Here is a 20,420-nt window from a genome sequence, read left to right as displayed (position 1 = left end):
AAGAACGTGTTTCCATGCAGAATAGGGATTGTCAAGAACTGGCTCTGCAGGCAGTGTTCTGACATAGCTCTGAGCTCAGCAGTGAGCCAGCTCAGGCTACTTCTGGCCTTGACATTACAACTAGAACTTGACCTGTATAACTGTGTAGGCTAGATATTAGCCTTATTCGAAACCTTTTAAGATGGAGATACACTTTTCCCTGGGAGATAATTTTCAAAGATTGCTCTGTAAGTCCCTCAAACGCAATCTTTGTTACCATTCTGATTCTAGTTAGGACCTACCACAGCCCCAAAGGAGTGGAACCTTGCCTGGGAGACTATGAACAGTAGACAAATTGAGCAGAAAGAGCATTGTGGCTTCTGAAAGGATGAGAGGAAAACGGGTGGGGGTGGGGTGGGGTGGGATGGATGAAGAAAGGCAGAGGTCAAGAGACAGACGTGCCCTGGTCTAGACCAGAGTGGTACATGTTTTCTTTGCTTTTACCCAGTTCCCTCCTGGAAGTCCTTGGGTCCTAGGATGCTTCACTGTCAAGGGAGCCAACCTGCTGTAGAAGCTCTCTGGCAGGCAAGGAGTAAAGCTGTGTGCATAGAAAAGTAAGTTGTACAGTGAGTTCTTAGGGAATATTAAGGATACAATGCCTCTCTTGGCAAGAGAAATTGTATTACACTTATAAGTGAGTTTCATACCTCTGTCAGGTTTATTTTTTAAAGTTTCGGGGACTAGTAAGTGAATTTCTCCTTTATGTAAAACTTAAATGTCTTGTATAACATTTGAAATTCTTATAAGTAACCCCACCAAGACAGAAAGGACTTGCCTTGTAAGCTGGTGTGGTTTTGGCCTTATCATGTATCCCAAATGACCTTGAATTCTCAGCAGCCCAGCATCCTCTTTACTCAGCTTTCTAAGTGCTGGGATTATGGGCATGAGCTACCACATGTGGCGTCTCATGGTTTTAACATTATGACCACACAATCTCTCGGGGCACCATATACAGACTTAATGTGTCTGGAGAAAAGTAAACTTGTGTGTGTACCTGATTCTGATACCTCTCTTTGGCGTGGCATGGTCCCCTGTAAGAACTATGGGCCAGATCACAGAGCCAGGCAATCTCTGTCTTGTTAGTGCTATCAGATTTTGCGTGTCTTCAAGCATACCTGTTTCCCACAAAGGATACTTACAAGTCGCTCAGTCATTCTAAGTTTTGTCTTCAGTCAGTCTGTCAGTGAACTGGTAATAAGTAGTAGTGGGCAGGAGGCAGGTGTCTGTCACAGAGTGCCAGGGCCACTAGCTGCCTGCAGCACTTATCTGATGAATGAACATGGAACAGCTTGCAAGTCTCACCGCACTCAACCCTTGCCAAATCAGCTTACCCCACATACATTTTTTTCCTGTCAACAGTAAAGATGCCAGAATTCTGCCTAGAAAGGATTTGGGAGCTTCATAAAGCAGGAAGGGGCTCTTGAGCCAGTGGGCATGCTAATCTATGCTTTTTTTTTTGACATAACATAGAAAGACATAGGTTGTTCAGTTAAGCAAAATGTGTGTAGTCAGTTGGAAACATCTGTTATGTAATTCTCAGGTAACACCGCTCCTGCCCTGAGAATGGCCCTGTGACCTCCCTAAGAACACCGGATAGGAGACCCAGAGTATACTTCGGCTCTGTCGTGTTTTGCCTACATAGACTTGACCATCTGGATTGATTGGCAAGCCTCTCTGTGCAGTAGATTGGAAACTGTCTCCAAGTCAGCATTTATGCAATGTTGGAGAACAGTTTAAAAACGACAAATTTCTCATTCTACACAAGAAAAACTAGGGCCTAATTGTCACAAATTGAGTGAGGTTCCAGGTTAAATGATAATAATGAATAACTGTAAATTTCCCCAGTTTGATGGATGCTGTTTGTAGCACTAGGGTGATAGAATGTGGTCTTAGCAGCTTTGTCTGCCGTGGGTCCTGGAAACAGGGTTCCTATCACTTGCTGTATATTAAAAGCACACAGACCCAGTTAGGGGGTTATTTAGAGACCTCCTTGGGCTTAAAGGCATCTCAAGGTCAAGGGGATGCTATGACATGAACCCCTAGCTCTATAGGAAAATTTGCAGTAGTGTAGTGACTTCAGTTTAGAATTAGCCTTTGAGAGACCAGACAATATCATGAGTATGTACTGTGACTGAATTTAAGACATGGGAAGACTGCAGGTGCCAGTGATTCCTCATTAAAATGATGCCCTGCTTGATTTGGAATTTCCTGTAGTCATCCTCTCTAGGACGAGAACAAGAAATGTTCTCTCCATTGAGCTGCTTGCTCCATCTACCCAGACTGGTTTTTAGTTCTCTCTCTCTCAGCATGGGTCTCAATGTGACCCATGGATGACTTTCCAAGCTTGGAGCTCACTAGTGATCCTGGAGAAGAAAGTGGTTCTTTCCAGACCTTGTGGCTCAATATGGAACACAGAAGCAACAGTCATTGATAACTCAGGGATTCTGAACCTGAAGGAACCGCAGAATGACAAAGAGAAATGGAGATACAGGAAAAAACAAAAACAGCCGAAGCCTGGAGAGGATAAGACCGGTATGAGTTGAGTAGAGAGCGGGGTGTTTGGTGGGACTCTTGCCTAACTGTTAAGTATGGGGAGCTCATAGTGTATGTTTTTGTTGCTGCTAGAATAAAGTACCTCAGACTGGATGCTTTGTAAGGAAAAGAAAGTGTATTAGCTGGGCGTGGTGACCCATACCTGTAATCCTGGTACTTGGGAGTTGATGGCAGGAAGATCAGAAGTTTGAGGCTGGCCGTAGGAACATACCAAGTTTGAGGCCAGCCTGAGCTACATGAGGCTTTGTTTCAAACAAGAGAGGGGGGGGGAGGGGGAGAGGGAGAGAGAGAAATAGAGAGAGAAATAGAGAGAGAGAAATGGCCTACTGGCTAAGAATACTTGCATTAAGGACCTGAGTTTGAATCCCAAGAGTCTATGTAAAATGCCACATGTGTTTTTCTGTGTGTGTGGATCCCTGGCACTGGTGGGGTGGGGTACAGTGGGGCAGGGTGGAGCTTGTCAGCCACTAACCCAGCTCCAGGTTAAGTGAGAGATCCTGTCTGAAAAGAACAAGACAGAAAATGGTCAAGCAAGATGTCCAATGTCCTCCTCTGGCGAGCAGGATACCTGATGCCCTCCTCTGGCCTGCACATGTGCACTAGTGCTTGTACCCAGAATCTGCCGCTATACATAGTTCTGGAGGCTAAGGCATGGGATGTGGTTGCTTTGTTTCTATGAATTTCAGGTTTTAGAGTCATTTAAATCATTTTTATTTGGTGACTTCAGCAGAGACTTGATATTTCTGAGGTGCTTCGTAAGTACCTCAAGCCAGTCTCCATCATTTTCTCTTTTTGATGACTGGCCCTTCGTATCCAGTACTCTTGAGTGCATGATTTTATTCTCTCTGGACATAGCTTTGGCCTGCTGAACCCAGAACTCCTGAGCTTTGTGAAACTTTGTGAGCGCTTAAGGGGCAGCTGCTCCCCCTATCTTTGATTGCAGGAGACTGAATAGTTAACACCAGTAGACTAATGCCAGGGAGGGGTAACAAAAAACCACATCTGTTGGATAAAAGCTGTCACTGTTTCACTCCCTGGCAGAAAAGGGCTAAAGAACTTTTAGATAGCATGCAAGAGCTGGTACACAGGTGTGGACTTCTTCTGCAGTTGGTCATTGTGCAGTCCCCCTAGAGGCCAACAGAAAACTCACACAGCAGAAAACCCAGGTCCCCAGCTGACTTTACGTGGGTTTCCAGAGAATGGTCAGCAAGGTCTTCACTTATTTAATCTTTGCCTCACCCATAAGAGAGAAGTGAGTATCTCATTTTACAGAAAAATATTGAGTCTTGGAAATTACTGTTGTACCAAAGAACACACAGTAAGTCATGAGGTTGAAATTCAAGCCCAATGAAGCCTGACCTCACTCTCTGTCATTCTTCAGTCTCTTGGGGGACCCCTGGGGGAGTCAGCTGCCCAGTTGATTCCTGTGGACTGTTCATATTGGTGACTTGGTTGTTCCTTGGCTGCACCCACAACGCTGTTTTGATTTGCTACCCTTAACCATAGCCTTCACATGTTAGCAAACAGCTGCTTCAGCAGATATCAGCTCTGGCCCAGAGTATTCATGTATTAATAACTGCACAGTTCTATAATGTCAAGAGGTGAAGTAAAAGGCCTTTATTCAAATGATTCATAAGCTGTGTACCGCAGGAGCACTCATAAGTTGATCTATATTCTGCCAGAATATTGTGGGTCTTGTATTGGTGGACATGCATACTATTCCAGCCATCCTTGGTCTTCACAGTTCTCAGCACGGATGCTAGTTTCTGTAAACAGGTAAGCCACAGAATTGTAGTCCCTTCTGAGTTAGTATGTTTGTGATAGTGCCATTGTTTAGGGCTTGTTAATGCAGCTATTTCTAAGAGAGGTAGTCTCACAGCAGACCTGTTATTCTGTCTAGAATATTCTTACCCTCTTCTGTGCTGTTCCCTGAGCCATAGATGCAGGAGCTGTCCCGCCTTTACATTGTGTCTGTCATTTCTGTGATGGTCCCCAGTACAGAGCAGTTAGACCTGAATACACACACACACACACACACACACACACACACACACACACACACACTGGACTCAACAAGTAGTATTTATGTATTTGTCTATGGTGTGTGCATGTGCGTGTGCGTGTGTGTGTGTGTGTGTGTGTGTGTGTGTGTGTGTAAAACAAAGAAAAAGAGACTATCAATTTGAAATTGTGAGAGCATAAAAGGGGTTAAGACAGGAATGGGAAAAAAAAAAGAAGTGATAGAATTATATTTAATCAGAAATGTAAAAGAAAAGTAACCCCTGAAATGGCTAAATTTTATAAAACTATTAGTTGTCTCCAGTTTTTAAAACAGGCATACCTTTAAGAAAATTGGAATATGCAGAAAAACTTGGAAGAAGAAGGTACATCCCCTGGTGTCTCTTGGCTCTGAAAGACCCAGTTAGTATTTATATTTAATCTCTTAGTGTTTGTATCCATCTCAGTTAAGTTGCTTAGATGGCTCCTTGCTGTTCTCACTGGAGTTAATACAAAGGACATGGACTCTCTCTGCAGGGCGCCTGACACTGGCCAGGGCAGTACTTCTTGGTTCTTTTGAAATGCTTGAAGTTTTTATCATGTTAAGGGAGACACTGTTTTGTGGCATTGTGTTTCTTAGAGAAGTCCTGGGCTTTTCTGTGCTGACTATTCTTTAGGAATGAAAACTTCTAGCTATCCTGCTGTGACACATGCTTCTAGCCACACCACTCTGCAACTACTTCATTAAAGATAAGAACAAAGCCCAACACACCCCTAGAAAATTTGTCTTGTAACATTAAAAAAACAAGATCTCCATTCTGTCTCAGATGTCCAGACTTCTCTGGAAGTCTGTCCTGACTTCACCTTGCTCTGTGGTGTAATCTACCATTGTTGCATGTGTGAGTAAACGTAAAGCATTGTTATTTAAACTCCATTACAACTCTGTCTCACCAGATTGTTCACAGTGGGAACAGGCTGTCACAGGGATTGCTGCTGGAATACTATGGAAACTTCTGTAGTGCTGTGCTGCCAGACACTCAGAATACATATTTGTTTTTTTATCTCTTGCATTTCCAAGTATTTAGAAGCAAAAATGTAAAACAACTTACAACAGATTAGTGGGAAGATAATTAGAAAATAGAGACAGATTGTTGTTGTTTTTTAATTACTAATAGGACAAAAGTCTAGGAGAGACCATGAGATGTGGGAAGTGTATTCCTGAGAATCCCTGGAGAAGCGGGTGTAGAGGTAACCGAAGAGAGCATGAAACCTATGTTGCTCTGCCCATTAGGCTGCCTTAGCCCCTTGTGTCTTTATGAAGGACAGAAGGATGGATTCGGTACTCTGAGACCCTGTCTCTGTTTATAGGTTCCACACTAAAGATTCTACCAAACAGGAGCAAATTGAAAATAATCAGGAATATTATTATGTTTATATGAGTATATATAGGTCTCTGTTCTTGTCTTTATTCCCTACAATACGGTATATCATCTCGTAGCACGTGCATTATAGTGAGTGGACAGTTCTTGACTTCACTATATGGGAGGATGTGTTTAGGTTCTATTCTATGTAAATATTATATAAGGGATGGGAACAGACATGGTGACTGTGGCAGATCCTGGGACTTGGCCCTGGGGATCCTAAGACTGACACTTTGACACTCTTTCTGGATAACTGATTCATTGATTGCTTCTTATGTCTCACCATGAGTCTACTTAATGACCTTAGCCATTAAGTACAGTACAGGTGATGCTAGGCGCTATTCTACCTGTCGGCCAAGATGCTCACACGTGTCACCTTTTGCCTAGAGCAGTGGTTCTCAACCTGTGGGCTGTGACCCCTTGGGGGCAGGAAATCAAACAACCTTTTCACAGGGCTTACCTAAGGCCATCCTGCATGTCGTATATTCGTATATTTACATTATGACTCATAGCAGTAGCAAAGAAAATAATTTTATGGTGGAGGTCACCACAACATGAAGATGTAAAGGATCACAGCATTAGGAGGTTGAGAACCACTGGCCTAGAGGTTTGTCACTCCAGGCTGCTGTTGTTCCTTTGCTGTTTCAGAATTCACAGGTACTCCAGATGCATTCTGGTGGTGGTGGTGGTGGTGGTGGTGGTGGTGGTGGTGGTGGTGGTGGTGGTGGTGGTGGTGGTTCTTGTGGTTCTCAGCTTTGGAATCCATGTTGCTGGGCAATTTTTACAAATTTTGAGGCCACACCAACTGTATTTCTTCAGGGACTCTGGCATGAGTAATGGCTGTTTGCAGGAAATTTGCTCAGGTTTTGCCTTTTTGTTTCCTTTGGTATGAAAAATTGAAGCTTAGACAAAGCCAGGAGAAAAGTCCCTGTGTCCCAGCTGTGCACAGTTGACTGTAGACCGACCATCAGTGGATGAGGGCTTAGAGTCAGGAGCCCAGGGCTCTGGAAGACTGGGCATCGATGATCTCTGTGTGCCTCACCCTGAATAGCAAGTAGTCTGTCCAGCTTCCCTTGCCTTGGAAATGGTGCCTGTACCTCCCAACACCAAAACCTTTTGTTCTGTAGGCTGAGCAACCTCTCTGATTATTCCTGAACACTGATATTTAAGTCACTTCTGACCCTGAGGGCAGAAGGAAGGTGACATCTGCCCCTGAGTGTGGTTGTAGGAGACAAATCCATGCAGCTCAGTTGAGAAAATCTTGCCTCTGTCTTTTTCCAGTTGATTCACCTCTGACTCTAACCCTAGCATTAACTGATCAAAATTCTTGTTTACAGCAAGCCCCTAGGCAACTGCCACTTGGGTTCTTGCTGTGTGCCAGTCACTTACTACACCCAGGGCTTTACCCAGCTACTTTACCCACCTGACTCTGCCCTCCTCATCTGCTGTATCTGCTGTAGATGATGCCAGGGAGAACAAAAGAGGTTCTGTAGAGTTCTCGAGAGCCAGGCAGCATGAGAGCTGACCCCCAACTGTGACTGGGACAGTCCTGCAGGAATGGCATTTACCTGTGTCTTCCCCATGACCATTTACTTATTTTAATCTATAATGTTCAATTTTTGTCAACTGAGTACAGTCTTAGAAAGCTAAGGTGTGTGTTTAACTTTTGCTGGTGGTTTGGCACTTCCAGTCATAATGGAGAATGTCACGTGCAATCCATGGCACATTTTTATGTGTATTTTACATACTCAAAATATCCATGCTCTTGGATTGGGTACATATGTTGAGAGATACTGAATATGTATTTTCATCAAGAATTGTAATGAGAAATTAAGGTATCTTCATTGGCATCTGTGTTACTGTTTGACTTTTGCATTTTTTTTTTAATCTCTCTAAATCATTTTTTCCCCCAAGCTTAAAAGTTTAGTCACATTACTTACCGGCCTGCTAAAAAAAGAACATAACTTTCATATGTGCTGGGATCGGACATTCAAGTTCAGAACCCTGTGCGTAAGGAACCGTGTGATTGCAGGGAGGGCTCTTTGTCCTAATACATCTACCCCTGAACTGGCTCTTGGTGCAGCTGCCCAGTGGAAGAGAGACTGCCTGGGATGGAGAAGATGAGTACTGACAGCAACCCCTGTTGGCTGCACCTTCCCACCCTCACAGGCACACAGTAAGATTTTGAGCTTTCTCAAAGAGTGAGAAGGAAAACTGCTGCAAGACGAGGCTCTTAGCAGTCACCAGCACTCGTTTGGAAGGGCTGACAGTGTACACAACAGTTGTGATGAGATTGAACGGTGGAGTTCATTAATTGAGCATATGTGTTTTTGATGGGTAAGTGATCCTAAAAACCTGCAGGAAGGAAGTATGTACAAGATGGCTTCCTCACGGGGTACTCCACTGCTGTGTTCTAATTCTCTTGACAAATCTAGTTCAGCAGATTTGGGAGTAAGCCCCTGCTTCTGTAAAGAAGAAAAGGCCACATTGTTCTTACTCCTTGGACACTGTCATTGCCCATGTTTTTGCCCGGGCCTTACATGTAGAATTTGGGGGATCAACTCAACATTGGAGAAGACATTGATTTTCATTTTTCAAAGCTGGAGTTAATGTGGAGGAAAGGTTCCTGCCCTACTCTCAGTCTCCTTGGGTTTACACATTCTGGCTGTCAGAGGGCACATACTCTTCCCCTCTATAGAGCATAAATGATAGCACCTGGAGTCTTGGGGTGAAATGGGATGCTTGTTATCCACGAAGGAGCAGGGAAAGTGTTGTGTTTAGTGCCTTGCCTCTACCCAGTGCCAGGTAAAGAGGATTTCCCACCAGCACGACCCTGAGATGGCAATGTTCAGTTATCAAGCCTTTTGCTTTGCCCCATGTTGTTCTGCCAGCCTTTGAGGAGAAGTCTGCCTGTCTCTTGCCTACTCTCCCTCTCTGTAGTTTCTTACGGCCTCTGGAGCCTCCTGCTCATGCACCCCTCCCCACTTCGATTTGTGTCTCCTGTTCCCGCTTTCTGTGCTGAACCCAAACTTCAACATTTTGGAGCATCTCAAAGCCCATCTGCTCATGACTCCAGATAGCCTATAGTTCCTGGTCCTTATCTTTGTGGGTTCCTCTACTTCCTGCAGGCCTCACAGAGACCTTCCCTTTCATGGTACTTGTCACCATGGTGACATTTAGTATTAAAAGCTTCTCCTAATTTTTAGTTGACTTTAATGATGGGTCCTAACTCTAGTGGAGGAAGTGCTCACACATTAATAGCCACTGGTCATAAGAGTATAAACAGCATTTTAGCATAAAGAAAAATTTTGGTTGAATTCAACTTAGGTTACAGACTTAATTAATGGCAAAAGTTGTTGTTGGCATCTGTCCTTTGAGCCTTCAGGAATGACTCTTCTGCACTGGTGTGTAATGTCCTGAGTGCCAAAGAGACATTCTTTCTGCTTGGCTTCAGGCTGAGCTCTGAAGAGCAAATAAGCAGAAATTTCTCATGAAAGACAGAGAAGAAAGGTGCTGTTATAGAAATTTACCTGGTAGTCATGGCTGACCCTCAGTGCTCTGGGGGTTACTAAGAGCAGCTATAGTCCAGTAGAATGTCCCTGAAATCTTCTGCAGCCTAAGAGCCACCTGTTGTACAGATCATGCAGGGGTGAACTGATGTTGAAAGACATGATTCTGCCCCCATGTCACTCTCTTAAGCCCACACTGGTGGAGTAGTGAGTAGGTACATATCAAGATATTACACTGGACAATACCTTGTCTTCCACCCACCAAACACTGGGCAAAACCTTGCCTTCCACCCACCTTTGGTGGCTATGCTATGGCTGAAGTGGTCTGGTTTTCATTAAAAAAAAAATCACTATCCTTTCAGATCCCACTTCCACTACCCTGTAAACATCTGAAAAACGTTACTGGCTTAGTCAGGTTTCTGTAGGACCAAAGCAACTGACCACGATTGTGCCTGGGTCCATTTTGATTTAAACTTGACTTGGTCTAAAATTTGTTTGTGTTCAATTCTGTGTCCTATTTCCTAAGCCACGATTGGAGTTTCTTTGACACTTTCTAAGACATTGACCACAGTACAGTACAGTTTGACTCCTCTCCAGCAAATCAGTTAGATAGCTTGCAGAAAACAGGCTGCTAGCTGAGGGAAGCCTCCTGGCTGTAGACACTATCTGTCATAGATTGCTCCTACGAACTCTGGGCAGTGAAACCTAAGACCTTGTATGCTCAGAAAACAATGTACATCACCTCAGTGGTTTGTGATGCCCATGAGCATGCTTTATGGACCATCTGTTTGCTTCCTCCTGTCTCTCCCACACCCAAACTCAGGAGGCCCCAACTCTTAAGTGTTTTTTTTTTCTGCTTGCTTGTCCATAGACAGCACTTTGACAAATAGGCACCAGTGGTTTGGTACTTTAGAGAAGGTGGGGGCAGGGAGTGAAAATGGGGGAAGGCTGTTTTATTTTCTCAGGACTCTGAATTGATGACAAAATCAGCTGAAACTGAGGTTTAAAAAGAAAAATACTAAAGTCAGCTTATATCATAAGAATGTATGTAGGATTCTGGGGGGTGTGGTTCATGCCATGAGGTTCTGTCTCCTTGGGAATTATTTTGTTCACCTCTGTCCTTTATTAAGTGCCAAGTGCTACTGGCATCTGCTGCCTATGGCCTTCCCTCATGGTCCCTGAAGAGCTCGGATACCACATGTATTCCCTCTGGCTCAGCAGTGCAGATAGAATGAGCCGTAATAACCCATGTGGAAAAGCCTTGAATATGAAAGGGTTTAAGAAGCGTTGACTAGGTTAAAACTGGGAGGAGTGTTATCTTACATGGTCAGCCTGTCCAAATATCCTTACAGTTATTGTCATAGTGGTAATTCAGAGTTTAATACCTGTGTTTTTTGATGGTCTTAAGACAACCCCCCATAAAAGGGTTGTTCAACCCAAAGGGGATGTGACCCACAGGTTGAGAACCTCTGCAGTAGAGGCACATGGCTTAGTGACTTTCTTCCCAGGAGTGGCATCATCCCCAGTGAGCTGGGCCCACTCATATTATTAATCGAGGAAATGCCCCGCAGGCTTGCCCACAGGACTATCTGCCGAGGATGTTGTTTTCACTTGGGGTTCTCCCTAAATTACTCTAACTTGTATTAAGTTGACGAAAACCACTAGCCAGAACACATAGCAGATTTAGGGTTTGTCTTTTCACTTATTCTGTTAAATTTTGTTAAATTATTTTAAGCTTTATTCTGAAGTAACTGAGTTGATCTTACCAGCATCATCACAAAACTAGATGCAAATCAAGTCAGCAACCAGTGATGTGAAATCACTCAAAAGCCAAATATTAAATGCTTCCTCTCACTGAGAATTATCCGTGGTCACTGTCTACTTTCCTTAGGCAGATCTCATAGCCTTCAATAATAAGGACCTTTCATCATTTTTAGTTGACCTTAGTAATAACTAACTCTAACGGCCGACGTCCCTACGCGTTAATACCCCCAATCCAACAGCTTAAAGTAAGGAATATGTTTTGGTTAGATATCACTTACATTACAGATATGATTAGTGGCAAAATTAAGTGATTTGCCCCAGAGTTGCCAAAATTCAAGGACACTCCATCTGAATGAGTTACCTTGAATATATTTCAGAACCCTCAAATTTGTTTGACGGTTTTCTCTTAAATCGCAGAGCTCCAGCTGGAAGATGACAGTTAGAGCATGTCTCAGAGGTGTTTGTTATAACAGCCCTTCATCTTTGGGGAGGAGGGGTGCATAAAAGATTTTGACTTTAAAATGATGAACATTAATAATGTATGACATGTTCAAACTTTTATTAGAACTCAGTCTTTATTTAATTTTCTTCAGGAAAGTTGAAATGTGCCTGTTATCATCAATAAAAATGATAGCTCAGGACAGAGAGCTCTAACACCTGGTGCCAAAATAAGCGTCATGAAAATGGAAATCCAGCTCAGCTGTTAGCTATTACAGCCAGTGCCATCTATCTGTTCACAGAACAAAAAAAATACCATCCCACGGAGTGTATGTTATTACTGTACAACCTGTGGCTTTTCTCAAGTCTCTACAGACCTGGCTTCATTAGGAGCTTGGTCACCTTCTGTAGCCGGCAAACCTTACCCACCTTGGGCAGCTTTGTGCTTGGGGAGGGTCACTGCCTGGTGTGGGACAACTCAGCTGCTCCAGTCAGATCCTCTGAGGCTCTGAAACCTGTGTCAACTGCATCCCGTCGGTTGCTCTTCTGCTGAGGGCTCTGTGGAGAGGAAACTGTAGCTGCTCGAGTGCTGCGGGGAAGAAATACCAGACACATAGGTACTTGCCTTCAGTCCCTTTGGCAGAACACAACAGGACTCAGAGCTTACTGCTTACAACAGGAGCTGGCCATGATGCTATGGCCTGAGCCTTTGTGGTCTGTCTCGATGTATTGAAACCTCACCCCATTTCCCCCCAGGTCTTAGGAGGTATACAGCCTTTGGGGCCTCTCAAAATGAAGGGTTAGAGAAACCTGTTTCCCATTCCTACCTGGTGGGGACATAGGCATGGGAAACAGGAGGTGGGACTTGATCTAGTCTGTGATTTTAAACTTCAAGCTTCCAGCACTTCAAGAGATTAATTTATGTCTGTGGTATTGTGTGGTATCGGGTTACTCTTCTGTGGATCTCTATGGTTTCTTAATTGGAAATGCACAGCTTTATTTTTCTACTGGAAGAAGTAAACACAGGGCCTTGGAAATGGTATATAAGTATTTACTACCCGAAGCCCAAAACCATTATCTTATGGTAATAGATTGCAGAAAATTGAAACTTTTCTTTGAATGCAGATCTTCAGTATAGGTAGGTGTTAAAATCCAGTTCCTGGGACCTAGAAAACAGCATCTTGCAAGTGTTTTGTTTAGGGGTTTTTCACTAAGATTTTCTGTTCCATCTTTGTTCTGTTTTTTGTTTGTTTGTTTTGTTGTTTTTTATGCCAAAGTGTTGCAGTTTAAACATAATTGAGCAATCTGCAGATAAAGCCATTACTTCGCACAGTGTGATACTTTCTTTACCTGCCCCAACGCATAGCTTGCTAGCAGTTGGAAAGTTTCTAATGGGCTAATTCTAGATCTTCTCACTCGTGTGACTTATGCAAAGCAAGCTCCAGCAGCACATACAGCTGGAAAGCTCACACCCCAGGTCAGTCCTGTAAGGGATGGTTTTATGGTTAACGTGAGACTGGGAAAGAGGACTGTGTCGCTGAACTCTCATGCAGATTGGTACAGATACCCCAGTGTGCACTGGGCCTGGACTGGTACAACATGGCACATACTAGGCACGTTTGTTCTGGGTGGGACAACAGGAAGGATCCCACTGCTGGTGCCTGCATCAGGAGTTGGTTGTTGGGACCCTAGTTATGAGGATAAGGATTCTGGAGACACCATTGGAAAGTACTTGTCCTGTCTGTGATATAGATGGAGTGAGTACTCCCGCTAGTTAATAGGATTTCTGGTCTGCCATGTTTATATGAGCTTGCTGTTTACGGCTAGTGAATATGGCTTGGGTCCTTGAGAAATGGATGTGAAGACCTGCCTCTTAAGAAAATATTTGATAAAATATGTCAAATTCCAGGAGAAAAGTCATACAGGTTTTCCATCACAATCTTCAAAGTCTTATTTTTTTATTGGGTATTTTCTTTATTTACATTTCAAATGTTTTCCCCTTTCCAGGTCTCCCCTTTGGAACACCCTCCCCCCCCATCCCATCCTCTCTCGCCCTGCCTCTATTTGGGTGCTCTCCCACCAACCCACCCACTTCCATCTTCCTGCCTGACATTTCCCTACACTGGGGCATTGAACATCGTCAGGCCCAAGGGCCACTCCTCTCATTGACGTCCACCAAAGCCATTCTTTGCCACATATGAGTCATGGGTTCTTCCATGTGTACTCTTTGGTTGGTGGTCCAGTCCCTGGGAGCTCCAGGAGTTCTGGCCAGTTGACACTGTTGCTCCTCAGCTCTTTCAGTCAAAGTCTTATATTTTTGGTTGTGAGCCTAGCCTTTAACAGCTGAGGCATCTAGTCAGAGACCTGGGATTGGGGAAACTTCAGGGAGTCTTTGAACATGACTGTAGCTGAAAGTCCTAGCAGTGGGACATATGGAGCTTGGATTGGGCCCCTCCTGTAGCCTAGGACTTAGGACCTAGGCCCCCCACACATAAGTAGCAGATGTGCAGCTTGGTCTTCATTCGGGTCCCCCAACAACTGGAGTGGGGGCTGTCTCTGACTCTGTTGCCTGCCTGTGGATCCCATTCCTCTAATTGGGCTACCTTGTCTGACCCTAATGGGAGAGATGTGCCTAGTCCTGCAGTAACTTGAGGTGCCAGGATGGGTGGGGGGAGCTCCCCCTTCTCAGAGGGGAAGGAGAGGGGGAAGAGACCGTGGGAGGGCTGGGAGGAGTGGTGGGGGCTGTGATTGGGATGCAAAGTTAATAAAATAATGGAAGAAAAAGAGAAAAAATAAACACTCTTCAAAGTCTTCTGCCTGGATTTAGTATGTCAGCAAATCTTTTACTAATTCATCAGTCTGTTCTAGGAAAAAAAAAAAAAAAAGTTCATTGTTTTGTGAGCAAAAAGATTGCAAATGGAGAAGGAAGTCAGAGGGGCCAGCTTGTAGCCAGGCGATAGGAGGGCAGTGAAATCAGAGGAGCAAAGAAGGAGGAGGGGTCTTGGGGCAAACTGTTCCGGATGGAGATAAAGGGATGAAAGATAGGATACAGGCTCTTCTGGTGTAGTTCTGGCACATTGCAGAATTGCTCCAACTTCTTACCCAGTGCCAAAGTGCAGGCACCTTTGTGTGCCTTTATGCCATTTTTTTTCAGTCCTGAGACCCAGGAGATTGATAAAGCTGCCCATTCTTTCAGAAGGATTTACTTTTCTCTGTTCTTGTTATCTTCTGTGTCATAGACCTACTGACACTTATTAATGGGTAAAATGGAACAGACTACTTTTGGTAAGTATCAGCTTTTAATAACTTTTTAATCTGTGCCATACAGCTGGACCATTTTTTTCCCAGCTAGTCGCTGTCGTTTGTAACGTCTTTGTGCGTCCTACCCAACCCTGCCCCCGCTAAAACCTTCTGTGCCCTGATAGTGTAGAAGTGGTCATGGTGTACAGCATGTGTCCAGTACCAACTGAACCCTTTGCTGTGTCTTCACAGGCCTCGGAAAGACGCGCAGGAAGCCAAGCGCCAGGGATGCGTCCCCAACGCCAAGCACAGATGCAGAGTACCCAGCCAATGGCAGCGGTGCTGACCGCATCTATGACCTCAACATCCCAGCCTTTGTCAAGTTCGCCTATGTAGCAGAACGAGAGGATGAGCTGTCCCTGGTGAAGGGCTCCCGTGTCACAGTTATGGAGAAATGCAGTGATGGCTGGTGGCGTGGCAGCTTCAACGGGCAGATCGGCTGGTTCCCCTCCAACTACGTGCTGGAGGAGGCGGACGAAGCTGCAGCTGAAGCCCCCAGCTTCCTGAGCCTGCGTCGGGGCACTGCGCTGAGCAATGGGCAAGGAGCACGGGTACTGCACGTGGTGCAGACACTGTACCCCTTCAGCTCGGTCACCGAGGAGGAGCTTAGTTTCGAGAAGGGGGAGACCATGGAGGTGATTGAGAAGCCTGAGAATGACCCTGAATGGTGGAAATGCAAAAATGCCCGAGGCCAAGTGGGCCTGGTCCCCAAAAACTACGTGGTTGTCCTCAGTGATGGGCCTGCACTGCACCCCACACACACCCCCCAGATCAGCTACACCGGGCCTTCAGCCAGCGGGCGATTTGCTGGTCGTGAGTGGTACTATGGCAACGTGACACGGCACCAGGCCGAGTGTGCGCTCAATGAGCGGGGCGTCGAGGGCGACTTCCTCATTAGGGACAGCGAGTCCTCGGTAAGTGCCCAGCTGCTCCTGTGCTGGAGCCACACTGCCAGAAGAATGCTAAATGCACCGTTCCCTGACCTGTGAGGTCAGGGGCTCCAGCCAGCCCTGGTCTGCGGATATTCAATGATACTACGGTCCATTTGGCTGATTCTCCATTGTTAAATGTCTTACCGAGTCTTATAAGTTAGGCTTGATCATGGCATAACTTATTTCTAGGGTTCTGATCTACCATGGTTTTAGGTGTCCACTGTAGTTCTTGAAACCGTATTCAAAAAGAACCACATTGTGTGAGTGCCATGACTGGTATACCAGTCCCATGTCATGTTCACTGACTGTACTTAAAATAGCAAAATGGTATTGGGGGCACATACTAAACTAGATAAATACTATGTTGACAGAGCCGGCTACTCCTGGTTTAGCAAACCTAGGTTGGGTAGACTGTGAAGTCCCTGCTGCTACTCCTTTTCCTGGTTGTGAAGAAAAGTGATTCTCAGCTCTCCAGGATGGTTTGGGCCCTGTAGAAAGACTTTACCTTTTCCAGTTTAGAGATACAGGCTTCCGTTTCCCTCCTGGTTCCTGCCTGTGTAGAAAACCCCTGGGATTACTTAGTCTACGACTCCATGTGCATCCGCGTGTACAACAGGCTCTCAGCTAACAGGTGCCTGGCCTCCAACACAGCCTTTTGTTGCTGGTTTGTTTTTCTTTGTAAACCGCATAATCCCAAGGTTGTCTCTGCTACATGCAGAGCCACTGAAAAGCTCACCCCTGAAAAGCTCTTAAAGTACTTACAAACAGAACTGAACAGAAGAGAGTGCCCAGGGAATGAGGCCACCTGTCTGGCACAGCCAGTCTCCCTCTAACAGGTTGTGGGGCACTGTGGCTCGATGGGACTACCTGAAAGAACCAGACAATTTCACTGTGTGTGCTTCCTAGGACTAACACAGTTTGTAGATACTTTCGCAGTGACTCTTCTTAACCTGTAAGCAAGAGTTTGGTCCAGTATGTTCAAGGGTTACTAGTTCTCCAGGCTTACGTTTCATGTTTTATGTCTACACTGTAAAAGCAGAATGTACGTGTTCCGCCCTACTAGCTCAGTGAGCAGTGTACACAAAACTGATCTGAGAGGAGGTCACAACCCCTCCTGGAGAGGGCCCACTGAAGTCTGTTCTTCATAGCAAAAGAGGCATTGAGCTCGTGGAAACCAGATCTCTTTATGGTGTCAGCAGCTTTTCAGAGCCGGCCTCAGCCTTAGATATTCTTAGGCAGGACTCCGAATGCTGACTGCCTCTGAAATCTGAATACTTGAGATGTCCTGATTAAGACCAGGGTGTTCATCTTTGCTGGGGAAGGCTCCACATGGCATTGTTCTCACGCCTTGGAGGCTCTGTGTCTGGCTGCTTTTAGACCACATTCTGGGCCTGTGAGGAATTAAGGACAGCACCAGGGCAGAAACAGGACAGGCGCTGGAAAACCAATTAAAATACAAAATGCCCAGTCCAGAGTGCCTAAGAGCCAAATGGTTGAGTTTGGAGTGGCTTCTTGGGAGAGAGAGGGCTAAGAACCACATATGGGAAGGTACTGGCCTCTTTATTGACAGATGGAGTTTCTAATCCAAAAAAGAGCCATTAATTTTCTGTGTGCAGATATGGTGGCATTGATTATTTAGAGTTTATTTTAACCCTGTTTGTGGACATCCTTTATTCTGCCAGGTTAAGACAGGCTTTTGTTTCTGGGGGTGTGGGGGCAAAGAGTACTTTATTAGAACATGTGTCACTTCCAGAGACACTGATTGGGCTGCATTGGTGTGGGGCTTCTGCCCCCGCATTTTTGGGACTGTTAAGCTGTGTATGTGTGCTAAGAGGTCCAAGTTGTGTTAAGTTTTATCCACTGATGAAAGAATGGGCCAGATTCAAGCTTACTGTCTTGTCTGTTCGTAGCTCCATGCTGTGACAGGGAACGGCCTGTCCTGGTCGATGCATGGTGACTCTCTGGCTTATTCTTCTCCACTTCCTGCTGCCTGTCCCGTGTTCACAGCCAAACACAGGTCACACAGAACATTATTAATTCATGATCTAATTGCACGTCACAGGGTTGGGGTGTAGGAGGTTTTCCCTCCCAGAGGCTTGACTCTCCCACAGGACTGAGGCAGGTGCGTTTAGGCCTGTAGCCTCCATTATGGGGGCGGCGGGGGCGGGCAGGTGGGGACTGTGGGAAGCCTGACTCCTGATTGTGAGCAATAGTTTGGGGGAATACATCTTCCTGATACAAGTCAATTAAAATGTATCTCAGGTGATTACAAGGTAAATGAATCAGGCTCTGGATGATAAAGGTTCTACACTGATAAATGTCGGCTGTTTTTCTGTGAAGTATTAAAATCTCCCCATCCCTGGGGTACAAGAAAGTCTGTACTTTTGAGGAGAGAGGTGTACCTTGTAAGTAAAATGAGCATTGCTTCATCTGTGCGCTCCAGGCTGGGTGAGTGCTAGGCATTCAGAACTCATTTGGCATTGTATTGGCCTAAGAAAGAAACCAGCAGACCTGTTTGACTCTCCCATCCCCAAGTGCAATACCCACCATCCTTTCTCTTCTGGCTGTTTTCCCGCTTGCTTATCTATAATGACCATTCTTGAAAGCTAAAGGAAGCACACTATTTTCCCTTGTCAACCAACGCTTGAGAACTAAATCTGCCCAACGCAGAACATTCACAGAAGCCCTGCTTTGCTTTCCCTGGATGGGCATCAAATCCTTACATGTTTGCCTCCATTGACTCTATGGGCATATCTATGCGGCTGTACTTGAAATTAATTTCTGGCAAGCAGCACGAGTGCCAGTGTTTGATTTTCTCAGTTACTGGATCCCTTTCCTTGTACGAGGTACTCGGAAGGCATTTGGTGCAAAGTGAGGAGACCTGAAAGGTGGAGAAGGTGCTGGGTGGATACAGGACAGCATCTGCAGGAGTGGTGTAGGAAGCGCTCCCTCTGTAGACTCTTAATCCTCAGAGAACTAGTAAGTCCCCTCCAGTGCATCATGTGCCATGATAATTATTATTAGATACTGATGTGTGTCATGCTTCACACTCATTTTTGGTAGAGGAAAAAAGTCCTTTGATAAAGAAGATTTAATATTTTATTAACCACACAGGCAAAACCAGTGGGTGTTTTATTCACCCCCTTTAAAGCCAGTTAATACTACTTGATTAGGAAATAAAAACTAGTGAGTTCTTTGTTTTCAAATTATTATTTATCTAATTTTTTTTTATTTTATGCATATGGATGTTTTGCCACCATGTGTGTCTTTGCACCACATGTGTGGAGGAGTGCTCTTGAGACCAGAAGAGGGTGTTAGATCTAGCACTGAGTTACAGAGGGATGTGAACCACCATGTGAATACTGAGAATCGAACCTGCATCCTCTGAAAAAAACCAACAGCACTCTTCACCTCTGAGTCATCTTTCCAGACCAAAATAATTGTATTTCTCCCAGAAAGATTTCTGACCATAGTTTAAGAATACTGAGTTGTGACATTTTAAGAATTTATTTCTCATAGAAACATTTCTAACCACGACTCCATTGACCCATCTGTCAAGGTGGGGATTCTTGCAGTACAGTTCAGATCCACATCCCCTCAGGAGCTGTGACTATAGAGATGACTGCCCTTGCATCCTCTCAGCATCCTCTCAAGCTCTTTCTGGGTCAGCATGGAAGACAGAAGCAGTCAAGTCCGTTCCTTAGGGTTTGCGTTGTCCAGCCCCCCCGTAGCCCATGGCTCAGCCCCTAACCAAGTTGGCCTTAGGAAAAAGCAGGTTACCCTGAACAGCGTCTGTATTTATCTCTCCTTGTCTTAGAGTCTCTATTGCTGTGATAAACAGCATGACTGAGAGAAACTTCTGGAGGAAACAGTTTATCTAGCATATATCTTGCATATCACAATCCATTGTTGAAGGATATCAGGGCAGAGAGACCTGAAGGCTGGAACTGACACAGAAACCATGACGGAATGCCGCCTACTGGCTTTCTCAGCCTACTGATAACACCTGAGCCACCAGCCTGGTGGTGTCACTGCCCACGGTAAGCTGTGCCCTTTCACATCACTTACCAGTTAAAATGCACAGCAGACTTGCCCACAAGCCAATCTGTTGCAGACTTTTTTTCACTTCAGGCTCCCTCTTCCAAAATGACTCTAGGTTATGTTGAATTGACCTAAAACCAGCCATTGCCGTCCTGTTTTGGGAAAAGTCATTTTTTGGTCGGGCTTTTTGTACACTACCAAATGAAAATTTTCTAACTGTAAACCTACCTATTCTTACTCTTTAAAATTATTTTAATCTAATATATTCTGATGCTGCTTTCCCCTACCCTGAATCTTACCCATCTCTACATTCCATGTCTCCTCCCTCCCTTTCTTTCTCTCTTAAACAGGGGATAAAAAAATATCAAACAAAAATTTTTAAAGAAAAAAAACCCCACACATACAAAAACACAAAATGAGAAATT

At 44.8% G+C, this 20,420-nt stretch overlaps 1 protein-coding gene across 1 annotated transcript in view; it reads left to right on the top strand.

Moving 5' to 3' along the window:
• The window catches only part of Nck2 (NCK adaptor protein 2), a 120,920-nt gene that overhangs the window by 89,302 nt on the left and 11,198 nt on the right, over positions 1-20,420 (top strand). The window contains exon 4 of the mRNA XM_034521870.3: positions 15,215-15,936. Within this exon, the coding sequence (XP_034377761.1) occupies positions 15,215-15,936 (722 nt within the window). The remainder of the gene's footprint in view (positions 1-15,214; positions 15,937-20,420) is intronic.

The sequence above is a fragment of the Arvicanthis niloticus genome, chromosome 17 (assembly GCF_011762505.2).
Source record: "Arvicanthis niloticus isolate mArvNil1 chromosome 17, mArvNil1.pat.X, whole genome shotgun sequence".
Taxonomy (NCBI): Eukaryota; Metazoa; Chordata; class Mammalia; order Rodentia; family Muridae; genus Arvicanthis; species Arvicanthis niloticus.
The sequence above is the reverse complement of the archived record's forward strand: the minus strand, read 5'-3'. Positions and strand labels throughout refer to the sequence as shown.